The sequence below is a fragment of the Amphiprion ocellaris genome, chromosome 3, assembly GCF_022539595.1.
Source record: "Amphiprion ocellaris isolate individual 3 ecotype Okinawa chromosome 3, ASM2253959v1, whole genome shotgun sequence".
Lineage (NCBI taxonomy): Eukaryota > Metazoa > Chordata > Actinopteri > Pomacentridae > Amphiprion > Amphiprion ocellaris.
In genome coordinates this window covers 16,366,446-16,379,587 of record NC_072768.1, presented here as the reverse complement: position 1 = coordinate 16,379,587, position 13,142 = coordinate 16,366,446, and the positions used below count along the sequence as shown (strand labels likewise).

General features: G+C 39.2%; 2 protein-coding genes across 2 annotated transcripts; both read right to left on the bottom strand.

Annotated features, from left to right (window-relative positions):
* Positions 1 to 3,810: 3,810 nt before the first annotated feature.
* On the bottom strand, positions 3,811 to 5,141 carry LOC111566801 (galanin receptor 2b). Its single transcript, XM_023267566.3, has one exon. The coding sequence runs from the start codon at positions 5,122 to 5,124 to the stop codon at positions 4,201 to 4,203; it is 924 nt and encodes a 307-aa protein (XP_023123334.1). The 5' UTR covers positions 5,125 to 5,141; the 3' UTR covers positions 3,811 to 4,200.
* A 2,983-nt stretch (positions 5,142 to 8,124) lies between these two features.
* On the bottom strand, positions 8,125 to 10,788 carry LOC111566802 (parathyroid hormone-related protein-like). The gene is made up of 3 exons (XM_023267567.3): positions 10,184 to 10,788; positions 9,882 to 10,000; positions 8,125 to 9,340 (listed from the first exon to the last, which is right to left on the bottom strand). The coding sequence occupies exons 2-3, from the start codon at positions 9,998 to 10,000 to the stop codon at positions 8,950 to 8,952; spliced, it is 510 nt and encodes a 169-aa protein (XP_023123335.1). The 5' UTR covers positions 10,184 to 10,788; the 3' UTR covers positions 8,125 to 8,949.
* Between the last annotated feature and the right edge of the window lie 2,354 nt (positions 10,789 to 13,142).

Sequence of the window (13,142 nt, the reverse complement as noted above, 5' to 3'; positions counted from 1 at the left end):
CTATGTAGCGCAAATATTTATTCTCTTCACTGAGCGAATTCCTCATTAAACTGTACCAGCACTGTTGAAATACACATCACTTGGATCTAAGGTTACATTATAATGATGAACAGGAAGGTGTCACCTTAGTAAACGTAGATCTGTTTGGAATCTCTTCTTCATGTAGTAGATGCATAGTGACCACACTGGGGAGTTTTAAGTGACAGGGTCATTAAATTACTATCTGGCTGCAGCTCCAGCGGAGATCTCACTTCAATAAGCATCAAATATAGAAATAAAAAAGCAAGCAAAATTAACTTTGAGGTAAGCTGACCTGACATCAGTAAGATGCAATAATTAAATATGTTGAGCTGCACAGAAGCTGCAGGGAGAGCAGTGAAAGGCGACAAGGCACCTGTTAAATAACTGGCTGAGTGAATGGCATGAGTGACATGATATGAGTGACACAAGCCAGAGAGGGAGCATGCTTTAGGTTTGTTCATGCAGGGCAAGTTTGTGTTTTTTTTGCTTTTGCTTTCATGGCAGTTTGCATCTAAAGCATTAAAGTGAATGTATCTAGCATTCCATTGATTATTTTTTGTGTTACTGTTGATTGTCTGTCAATGATAGATTTTTCGATTAGGCCTCAAAATTTTGCTTGACATCATAAGTAGTCCCTTTCAGCCGAGGCTAGTTTTTGAAATTTCCACCAGAAACGACATCCCCAAATTTAGTCAATAACATATGCCAAAATGAACAGGGTAGCCTTGGAGAATTTTGAAAAACAGCAGGCCTCCTTATCCTTACCACCAGACCAGAGTGAGATCTGAAGAAAAATGTCATTTTTTCCTGTCACCTAATCAAAACTGTAAATTACAATGTATGCAACCACCTTATAACAACATGTCAATAGACAGTTCTGTTATTGAACTTGTCATAAAAATGTTCAACAGGAATTACTAATATATGATCTAACAGAAATGAAGGACAGCAAATGTTACATGCATTTTATTCATTGCAGCACTTTCCGACATCTTCGGTAAATATGCAACACTTGGCAACTTTCAAAAAATGACATTCTTTGCATTTCTATCATGGATGTTGCCTCCAGAGTGAAAGGGGTTAAAACACACTTTCAGATTTGTGGGATATAAAATGATTTAATTAAAACAGGGTAAATAGGGTCAACTCTAGATCAAACCCCAGGTAGAATAAAACTGAAGTTGAATTATTTTTAGTCAGACGCCTCCCTGATGGTGTGTGATGGTTCAGAATCTAAACATCTAAAGTGCCTCCAGCGTTTGTACAGTGCTGCACAGAGAGGCACCTGTTAGTCTGAGGGCACGACACCCGTCTGACACATCTGTCTTCAACCACTGGACAATGACTTTTGAAGCCGAGGAAACCAGTTTGTACTTTAGTTAATACATAAACAGCATGCTGTTGTCAGAAATTTTTAACTAAATGCTGAAATCCTCATGATGAGGAGGATTAATAAAAGTTTAGATTCAATGAAACGTGATCTTATGAACTGGGGAAATCACAGGTCTATGATCTACCTGACCGGCCACACCTGATTTATTTTATAAATCACAGATTTGGTTCAGTTAATCTGGGCTGCAGTGTCTTGTTTTGTCCAAGGAACAATCCAAATACTACAAAGAAAACCAGAAAATGCAAACATTTGAAAAGCAGGAATTTGTGATTTTGACCAAAGGGCAAATTGTTTAACTAAAAGTGTATTATATTAGTTTTGACATTCAATTTAATTCTGAAGTAGCAGACAAATGTGAACTTTTACAGTCTAATGCAGTTCAACACAATACAACTAGATGTTTTTTACTGAGAACAGGCAGTGGTTGGTTGTGATGTACTGGACTGCATTATATTGTTTACACTGAAAGGTGTTTCTAATAATTCAAGGCTTCGGTTGATAAACATGGATCAGAAGCACCTGTTTCTGAAAGTGTTAGCATCCTCTAGCAGCTCCTGGTGGCCTTGACAATTGATTAGAAATCACTTCAGCGAGCTATGAACAACATTTATGGGACAAATATCTTACTTTTATTGTTTATGGATATTTTTTGAAAGGTAAATGTTATACCTGGACTCCCTTTGGAAAGCAATCGCTGACTTAAAAGTACATTTAATACATTTGCTTGTACTTCTTGTGCACGTGTTCTCTGTTGCTCTACCAGATTCAACATGCTGATTGGTTGCTGGTCTGACCGGTCTGTACAAGTCAGGCCAGCTGCCCTGCAGTACGCTAAAGAGAAGGCCAAAAGTCAGGGGGCAAGCTGACAGAGGGAGGGGCAGGTGGTCTCCTATTACTGCAGCGGCCGCCAGAACTCAGCCAGCCTTGTTATTCCCTCTCCCAGTCCCTTCCCTTTCTGTGAAACTACAGCACCTGCTACACGGTCCTCTGCTTACTCCAAACTTCAGGCTTGTAGCCGCCTGAGAAAAGAGTGTGAACACAGGTGTTTGCTTTTATCTCATGTGTTTGTGCTGTTAGTGAGCGAAGAATGGCACGCTGACGCTGGAGGTTTAACTGCTGATCCACCCAGCGGACAGCCAGCAGCTCCTGCAGGATTAAACTCATTTTTAAAGGAGCAGTCATCCCTAAAATACTTACTGTAGGTAACGTTGGATTGTGTAATAAACATGTGATTAACCCTCCTGTCAGTTTCTGACTGCATGACCTGAAGTCACATGTGGACACATCCAGTGCAGCCAAGACTTACTGAACCACATGTCAAGAGGAGTTGAAACTGTGCTCAACAACAGCACCTGTATTCACAAGATAATGAACATGCAGCTGAAAGATGCTAAGAGAAGTATATGTTGAACAAAATCACACTTAGAAGCTGTGAATTACAGTTAGGAATGTCTCATTACTGTTACAAATATCATTTTTTGTTTGGTGGCTCCTTGTTGTTAATTAAGTTTAGTTGTAATGTGACATAAATGTGATATATAAAATTCTTCAGTGATAAATTGAAACAGCTGTGATCATCAAATTCTTGGAGATCAGACTCCTGTTATTCTGTCCAGAGTGAGATTTTAGACTTGGGGGTTGGCGAAATGTCATTTTTGATGACTCAATTAAACAGTATGAAGGTGGAAGGTTGCGGTTTACCCCACGGTTTTTCATTACTTGTTTTGTAGTGTAATACTGGTGGATCATATAGCCCACATTTAATAAGCATCCTCCACCAAAGTAGCAAAGCTTACTGAATGATTTATTACTGTCTGGAAGAATAGCTGTGCTGTGAATGGAGACCAGCGTTACTGTGAAGCACAAAAACATCAGCTCACCCACACCTTTAATGCGCTTCAGTAGCACATTTACCAGATAAATCTGCTGTTGTTTCCTGTAGGGTGTGAGTTAAGGATTTGTCTTGGTGAGGAGACAAACTGGCTGCTCATATTATTACCTCAGCATTGCAATATTTTATCTTCACTGAAAATCATTTGAAAAGTGTAACTTTAGATCGCTGATATTGTGGGAAAAATAATCTCGGTTACGCACCGCAATCACAACGTATTCTTGCATTAATGATTGTTTTATACACACACAAGATACACAGATACTTTTTGTCCTGTATTTACATATTGAGCTTTAAAGATTTTTTAAAAAAATAAGAAAATTGTTTGTAGTGGCAGTGCAGGATGGCGTGCTAATGATAATTCTTTTAGTATGTTAAACAAAAGAGAAAATGTAACAGACTAACAATAACAGACCACCACAAGAATCAACAATAAGAAGAAAACAAACAATAAGATTGGTCCATTTTGTGTAAATGTAATCCTTCAAATAGAACTGAGCTTTTAATTACTTAAAAAATTGACAGAAAGAAATGCAGTATTACAAAGATGATCATCATATATTTTTAAAATTTCACATTTTTGGGTTGGTAGTACTGTAGAATCTGTAGTAGGGTTACATAGTTTCTCTGAAAAAAACACATTCAAAATAAGATACTAAGGTTGGATGGTTCCTGCTGATTTTTCTTTAGTGAATAGTAAATGTCTCTAGATAAAAAATAATCCTGGCTGTTCCTTTTTACACTATTTATCTTTACATTTACCACAAATTGAGAGGAAAAAAGAGAGTAAATGAAAGGGGCAAAAAGACATGCACTTATGTATCTGATTTGTACAAACAATACCATACTTTAATAATAGTACTCATTGCCTGATGCTTCAACAAATGAGCTGGATTTAAAAGCTGTCTGTGGTGACACTGATGACCTGCGGCTGCACTCGGTTCCTGTTGCAGCTGAAGAGCCAGGCTGCCCTCCTGTGGCGGTAACGCTTCGACAGCAGCACATAGAGCACCGGGTTGATGCAGGGGTGCAGGTACTGGAGCACAGTACAGGTGAAGTAGAACATCTCCCAGGCCTGTCCGTGGCGATACAGACCCAGGTAAACACACAGCTCCAGCACATAGCCGGGCAGCCAGCACACTGAGAAGGTAGCAGCAGCCAAGAACACCATGACAGAGGCTCTGCGGGTGTTTCTGGCACTGGACACCGACATTACAGGACTCTTGTGGAGGAAAAGAGCCAGACGGACATAGTTGAAGGCGATTACTAGCATTGGAAAAAAGTAGTAAAGCACAAACTGGCTGAGGACCACTTGGTAGTGGTGCTCATGAATGGTTGGAAGGCAGAAGGAGCAGTTCGCCAGGCTCGGGCCCAGAGTCTCTTTGGTGGCAAACATTCGCAGAGGCAGGCTGATGAAGAAGCTGAGGGCCCAGACCAAGACAAACATGAGGATGACCAGGTCCATGTTGGGCGGCTGGTATGGGTTGGTGATGATCATGGCGCGGGTCATGGACACAGCGCATAGGGAGTAGGTGCTGGCAGCCAGGCTGAAGGCCAGCAGGAACTGGTAGACCTTGCAGGAGGTGTCACCGAGAGGCCAGGTGAAGCTCACAGCGGAGTAGAGGGTGAAGGGGATGAGCAGGAGGGTTAGAAAGTCAGCCAGAGTCATGCTGAGGAGGAGGATGTCCAGGCGGTTCTTACGCAGTGTGTTGTACTTGGCAAACAAAGAGAAGACCAGCAGGTTGGCACAGAGCCCGATTCCCAGGATCACTCCACAGGTGCAGGCAAAGATCAGCCCAAAGGTATTCTGAGCCGCCATGTTATCATCAGCTTGACATCACCTGGAAATTAAAAATACATATAATCAGTTCCAAACTTTTGCTGCTTACAGCTTTTCAAGCGAGATGATTTGACTCTTCTGTTTATCATATATGATGGAAAACTGAATATAATTGGTTTATGCATTATTTTTGGGAAAAAAAGGGCACTTGGATATTGGGCTTTGAAAAAACAGTATTAAAAATATTTAGATTTTACTGAAAGGTTGTAGACAAAAACATGGAATAATCATGCTATTTCTACTGAAAGGAAAATTACATGGCATGTCTAAATATTAAGATACAACTTTTGTTTCTACAAAATGTTTTTTGAAATAATCATCTGTAAGGCTTTTGAAAACCCAGGAGTTATAGAAAAGATATATATATCAAAATAATCTCGTGAAAACACATATATGATGTAAAATCCCCAAAACACAAAAATACACAGAGTACAATGTGACTCCCTACTGAGGAGAAAATCTGCTTGAATTAATATTTTTTAACTGGCATCTACTGAAAGCTACATTTTCAATAAATATAGGTGTGAACAAGTGCAGGCGTTAGTCTTCACAGTTCATTTTAAAATGGTGTCAGATTCATCCTTTTGTCATACTCACCATCGTTGTTCCTCAGCCGTGTCTTGTCTATGACTGAGCCGTCCTCATTATGTATACTGGATAATTGTTTTTTACTGGTTTCTATCCTGCTAGAATGGACTGAGGAGGTGAGAGGTTGCAGCCTCTGAGGATTCATTACAAAGTGTGATTGCTGAATGTGAAGGGAAGAAAGGCAAACATTACCTGAGCCAAATTCATTCTGGTTGACTGGGTTTAAAGAGAAATGGCCTCTGGTCAGCTGCTGAGAGAACAGTCATGTATCGTGGTGCCTGTTTTCCTGTTATTGCTTGTGGGTGTTTGTTTATTTTCTCATAACATGTTAGAAACCATGTAGGTGTAAACATATAAGGACATAATAGGGGTTTAATAAGGTCTTTGTTAACAGCTGTAACAGCATTCATAACTGCATAAAAAGGCCTATTGAGGGAATGATCCAACAAAGCCTTTCAGATCACACATGGATAAAAGTATGTATTTTTTCATACATTTTTTGACCTCTTTCCAAAATGATATAGTGGTTGTGTCATTAATGTAATATCTCCAGTATAAAAACAATGAGCAAACTTTAAGAGAATAAAAGAAAGAAGAAATTAATTGCCTGAATATGTAGCTTGAAAGTAGCTCAAAGTTGTATAACAGAGGAAAGAAAACGCTCTTGACACTTATGTTGGGCTGAAACCCAAACTTGAGGACTTTAGAGTCAAATTGCACCATAGATAGAGCCGTAAAATAGGGAAAATAGATACAAAAACAGGGAAACTGATAAAAATCTGTTTATATATTGACAGGCTTGAGGTGCAGTTGGCCTGTTGTTGGATTGTAGCAGTAATGCATTAACTGTATGTGCACGTAAAAAGTCATTGATAGGCAAGTTTAAAAAGTGCTGTTAAAATTCTGATTTCAAAATATATGAAAAAACTGTTTAAAACTACTTTATAGATAAATAACCACATCTGTTTTTACCATGTTATCCAATGTTCACCACTGTTTGTACACCATATATGAGGAAAAGGAGCTATAGACATTTCTAAATGTGCTTATGTGTCTTTACAACTTTGGTGTGTTTTAAACCATTAAACCATTATTGTTTATATACTGTCTTTATGAGCTTATAAATGCTAAATGGAAGCTTGACTTGTCAGCCCTTCCCCTCAGTCTATGAAGATGCTATTTTAGGGTTTCGCTCATGCTATAAGAATCACATTTTAAACTCAACATCCCGAACCACCTTAAGACGGTCAGTCTGTAAAGAGAAAACGTCCAGCCCATTGATTACGTTCTCTGATCCTCCCCCTCTGTGGAGATATTAACGTCTCTCTCCATCGTTTGATTGATTTCTCCAGTATAAGCGGCAGGCTTCTAGCAGTGGCTTTATCAGGCTTTCCACAGCATTTATGACTCTGTCAGCTAATGGCCTATGTCGTACACTGCTGCTCTTAGCACAGGATATAGCTGACGCTGATGCATTTGCGAACCCCTCCATTACCAGTGTCGGTGCCTTTCATTCAGTGGCTGTTAACATGTCATGTGATCTCAAGTGGGACATTAACAGCTTCAGTGTGTCCTGTCCATGTCAAAAGTCAACAAAAACATTGATGTGTTTTTTGCATACTGCTGCCTAAATGTTAAAAATCAGTGCCAATGTTCATAGCTGAGTAGTTGGTAGATTTTTTCTTGCAAAATTGACAAACATTTTCTCCTATGACACTGAAACGTGAAGATTGGTATGTTAATAATATTGTTCTATGATAGTAAGATAATGTATAATTTTGGAATGTTATTTTGGACTAAACAAGCAGCATTTGGGTATTTTTGACAGAACAATTAATAACAAATGAGCAGAGGAATTCATAATGAAAATGAACAGCCTTAGTCTCTTTCATATCAACCAAAAGTTTTAGATTATAGCAATCAGTAGATTTCTGTTTGGTTGTTGAAGATGTTTCTCCTCTCATCCATGAGTCTTCTTCATTTCTGCCATTCTAAATCTAAAAACAAGAAATTCAGTTCCAGTTATTTTACAATGGCAATCTTCTGAAATCTACTCTCACTTGTGCTAACTTTAACATTAATAATTTTTTTCTAAAAAATCTAATAAAAAATAGTGAGAATGCAGTAAAATATTGTGGAAAAAGTGACAAAATAATTCCAAATCTAATCATCTCACTAGCCATAGTCTAAAGATAATCCATTGAGTTCCCCAAAATACATTTAGAAGCATTTTTGAATAAGAAAACTTTAACAATTAAGCATTAATTAGAAAAAAATAATTGCTGCTGGTTGATTTTCTGTTGACTCAAATCATTCTAGCTCCTGTCATGAATGCTATGTGTCGTGTTTGAACATCATGTTTGTGGTGAATAAAGACACCGTGAATCAAAGTCTCTCTAATGGCTACATTTTTAATGTTTGATTAACTGGAAACCTGTACAGTATGCCCTCAGTGCAAGTGCAGAACATTATAGGAGTCTGATAGCCCCTGACTTGGGCTTTTTCTATAAAAATAAACTATAAATGCAAAATGATGGGAGTGGGTTTGACAAAGCATCCAATAAGTTATAAGTCCATGAGGGATCTAAGGAGGGAACGGAAACCAGGACCATCAAAAAAAAAGCATCACCAAAGTAAAACTCAACCACAAAAGAACATTTACAGGATATAACTAAAGTGCATTATGGAATTTAGTCAGCAGCACCGTGATACATTCACAAAATAAATATACATTTTCAAAATGAAATAAATTATGGCAGAACCATTTGAAGAGATGTATTCATTGATCAGTTTGTCATGACTGTAAGTCCATGATAGTCAACACATATAGAGCCAAACAAAAGCAGACCACTCAGCATCCCAGTTTTTGTGAAGTTATAATATATAAGAAATAAATACTTCCTCCTATGCTCAGCTTGTGCTGGTTAGAAAATACAATATATGCCATGGTTTTGAAGGTTACAGAGGTGTAAAGATTTTCCAAATAAATATGGATCTAAGAAGATGTTGTGGTGACACTCCAGGAAGTGGGATTGTTTTAAGACAAAAATACAAACGTTGCAACACTTTATCATACAAGCACAACCCCAGGGCCGTAATCTGAAGTGACCGAGTCAGGAGCAGTTCGAGTCTGTCAGGCCTCAGTCAGTCTGTCAGTGTCTTAGTGCAGCACCACATGCAGGTACTGGGGGTCTCTCATGCAGGCTGCTGCCTCCTTTATGGCCCCTTTGTTGAGACAGACCGCGCTCTCCTCCTCTTCTTGTCGTTCTCTCTGCGCCGGCCTAACCTCACCTTTTTTTTCCTCTTGGTGGCTACTTTAAGTGGCTGGTCCTTATAAGCCAGAGCCTTGTTGGTCTCCTGGGGGAGGTTAGGGCCCTCCCTGTCCAGCCTGAACCTGTCTGGGAGGTCCTTGGTGGCCCCTGGGGGTTTCTGGTGTAGAGCATTTCCACTGAAGGTCTGGCTCGGCGTTCTGCTCTGCACAGGTGGTGCATGCTCATCGGCCGTGTGCACCTCCTCCAGCAGCTCCTGTAGCCACATGCGGCGCTTGAACTCCTGCAGGGAGCGACCTTTATCGTGCATCAGCTGGGCGTGGCTCACTGACCTCCTCCTGACAGCAGAAAGTGACAGGTCAACATGTGCTACAATCAGAAATAAAGCAAAAAAGATAGGATATTGGCATCCTACAGCCAAACCCTGTATTGAGGCAGCACATATTTCTCTTTTGTAGACTTTTAAAAACCTGTTTTGATCTCTGCTGCCTGCGAGCCAATTCTCATAACTCTCTTTTTATGTTTAACCCATGTTGGAATTTTATTCGACACCACAGTGGTGAGTTTATGCAGTGAATAGTTTTAGAAGTGGTGGCAGCTGAAATTTAAGGTCAGGCTTCAGGAAACCTCAGTACAGTAGGTGGCAGCATAAACAAGTCTGAGAGCTGTCATTAATGTGAGTTTAAGACAGAGTTACAACAGACAAGACCTCCTTATTTTAACATGTCCAGGTAAACTGCAGTGGTGGTTTCTAAACAAAAAAACTGGAATCATTAAAAAAAAAATCAAATACTTTTTTAATAAAGTTGCCAATTTTTAAGTACATTACTGCAAACTATTTCTTCTAAACTTTTCAAAATTACTCTTAAAATAACTCACGTTCTGCTACTAAGTGCATCAACTGGTCTCCCATCAAGTGTCGCTGGGGAACACAGCAAGAACACAGCCAGACTCCACTGATGAAGCATGACTATAGAGCACATCCTTGAGCCAAACATCTGAAGGACACAATAAATATTATCAGTCACTTTGATGAATTAAATAAGACTTTGTTTTCTAAATTAATGCTCAGCTGTTTCTCTGATTTTTACTTGTTATTTTCAGTTGAAAAATTCCACAGTTTCTAATACATAAGATCTTCCAGGCACCAAACAGTTTGTATGAATAAAGAAGAAACTTACATGCTGTGAGTTTGTCCCCCCAGTGAAAATCCACAAAAAGCTGCAATCTTTTAAGAGACGATCTTGTTGCAAAAATATGTAATTGCAAAAAGATAATAGAAATTATTTGGCCAAATTCAATTTGGTCCGTTCAGAACTTGAGTCCAGGTCCATTGGTGCAAATGCAGCCTGGGGAAGTCCCCTGCGAGTCTGCTCCATTCATTTGCCTCCCAACAGTGTGTGTTGAGCTATTTATTTCTCCCCAGTGTCCAAATTAAAAGAGGGGTAAAGATAGAAAGAGCAGCAGCCCATCAGCTGCAGAGCTGCCACTCTGCTCAGTCCTGCAGGAAAATCATGAAGAGTAACACTGAAGCATCATCTCTGGTGGCCAAAGCTGGAGAGCAGAGCTGAGACACTTTTTCAGTCCAGCACTGTGAGTGAGCCTGTGTGAGTCTGTCTGAGAGAGAGGCACTGAGAGAAAGTCAAACTCCTCTTTGGGTGAAGATGCATGCACTACCTCAGCCCCTACCCATTAAGTCCAGTCCTAACACCCTGCCCAACCTCCCAACCCTCACCTCTCTCCCTCCCCTCAACCCTTCACACACACCTGCTGTGACATGAAGGTGGTGGCCGCGCAACAAAAAGTGAAGAGAAACTCCGCAGTGGCTGTGTTTTTGTCCAGTTTCAGCTCTTTTAGCTGTACCTTCAAAATTAAAGCATGCTAATAATTCTTTCATAAAGAGGTCAGAAATGACAGGTGTGCACCATCGTCGGTAATCATGGGTTACCAAGCGGAGAGTGAACAGTTTAAGGGGAGGGGCAGGGTTACTCCAAAGTAAACAGCCAGGCCTAACCACTTTCCCAGGGGAGAATGACCATAACCTCAGAGAAACCCAACCCACAGCCTCTCACTGCAGACCATTCAATTCGCCTCCACTCTGCCTCAGCAAACCAGCTCACCACCGAATGGTTACAGTGGCTTCTGAGGTATCTCTGATATTCAGGTAAAAAGGAGAGCAGAGAGCTATGAAGGAGGCAGCTGTATACAAAGCCAGGTTCAGTGTATATGTCTAGATGTTCAGACTTCAGCATCCTGTAGATTTACTGAAAATGTGATAAATGCACATGTCAAAGCTCAGCAGTCTCATGGCTAAAACTGAATGTGTTTTTAGAGTGCTGCACACCTCAGTGTGGCAGTGTACGCAACCAGATGTGATATTTTTAGATATAATGCAAAGTTTTACAGTCAAACACAGCTAACGTCTTTTAATATTACCTTGGTTACTTTATTTGTGACTTTGCACACATTTGGCACATCATAATAAATGTGAATTTTGAATATTAATAATTATAACTTTATTTATATAGCAGCCTTAAGAACAGCATTCACAAAGTGCTTTGACACTTAAAACATGAAACAGAAACAATCAAGCAAGATATAAGAAACAAGTCCACGCAGTCAATTAAAATGAAGAGTAAAAATGATATTAAATTAAATGAATAATTAGCTAGATTAGCACGCAAATCAAACAAGGGAACTAGGCAGTTTGAAAATTAAAGAACAAGATTGAGGGTTAAAATTAAAAATTTTAAAAATTTGAGAATTGAAGATTTATAGGAATATTCAATTCAATTCAATTTTATTTATATAATTACAGTCAAATTGTCTCAAGACGCTTTACAGAACCCATATGCCTGACCCCCAGAGCAAGCCAAAAGGCGACAGTGGCAAGGAAAACACCCTTTTAACAGGGAAAAAATAATAAAATATTGGCTAATGTTCTGTTATACAGATATGTTCTATAGTTACAATGGCAATCAGTTCCTGTCACCATTTTTATTTAAATGATGCAACTAATGTGAGGTGTGAAAACAACATTAACTCATAATTTAACCAGACTGCAGGTCCATCAAAATAGAAAGTGTTTTTCACCCTTTTATGCGCAACGTGGGTCAAAAGTGACCCAAATCCAATGGAAAATGGATATCTCCTGACCCACATTGTGCATCAAAGGGTTAAAAATAACATCTGAAGGAACAGATATACTTGCATTTTTTTTTTAAATATATCAATCCACATTGACTCCAAATGTCCATCCTTACAGGATGCTTCCTTTTGTAATGTGTTTTATCAATTCCAACCTGGAACCTGTATTAAAAATCATACAAGTCAGCAGTTTCATCATCTGCGCACCATGATTATCTGCACAAAACTTCACTATTCTGTCCAATACCTGTGAAGATATTTCAGTCTGGACCAAAGAGCCAGATGCTCCACCAGCTCGGCTAAAAATATGTTGTCCTATGTAAAAATACTTGCAGTCTGTAATGTTTCATTTTCATTGAGCTGTAAACTCTGCAGTTTCCTCCAACTGTGAAACTCAAATCGCACATTTGGACAGTTCTGTCCACAACATTCTTGTTTGGTACAATACGAACATGTTGTTCCTGGGTTTGTTGAAACTGATCCCTCCGTAAAATGTAATTGGACACAAATGAAAAAGAGCAATGTGAAAATGGATATTACTGTTTGCACTCAAGGTTCATGAGAGTTCCTCCCTGGTAGCACATTGTTCTCAACCTAGTTAAATATTCCTGTGATTCATTTCTGAGTCATGAGCTGTCATACTTAACACTATCCCTAATTCAAAGTCCATTTGATGGCTTATTATTTTTTATCCATGTTGTTTGGTCTATAAATGGCAATTTCAGTCTGTGAGTTGGTTGATTCACTGCTTTGGTCCAGACTGAAACATCTCAACAACTGGTAAATGGATTACCATAAAATTGTGTACAGACTTTCATGAGTCTCAGAGATTGAATCCCAACTTTAGTAATTCTCTCATGTTTCCTCTACAGGGTTTTTGCTGCGTGCAGGAATTTTTGGCGCCCCCCCAGAGAGGCTTCAACCAGTGCCAAAGGAAAATCAACAGTGCCAAAAGAATAAAAATAGCAAATTTTAGCAAGTTTTGCTGATTGT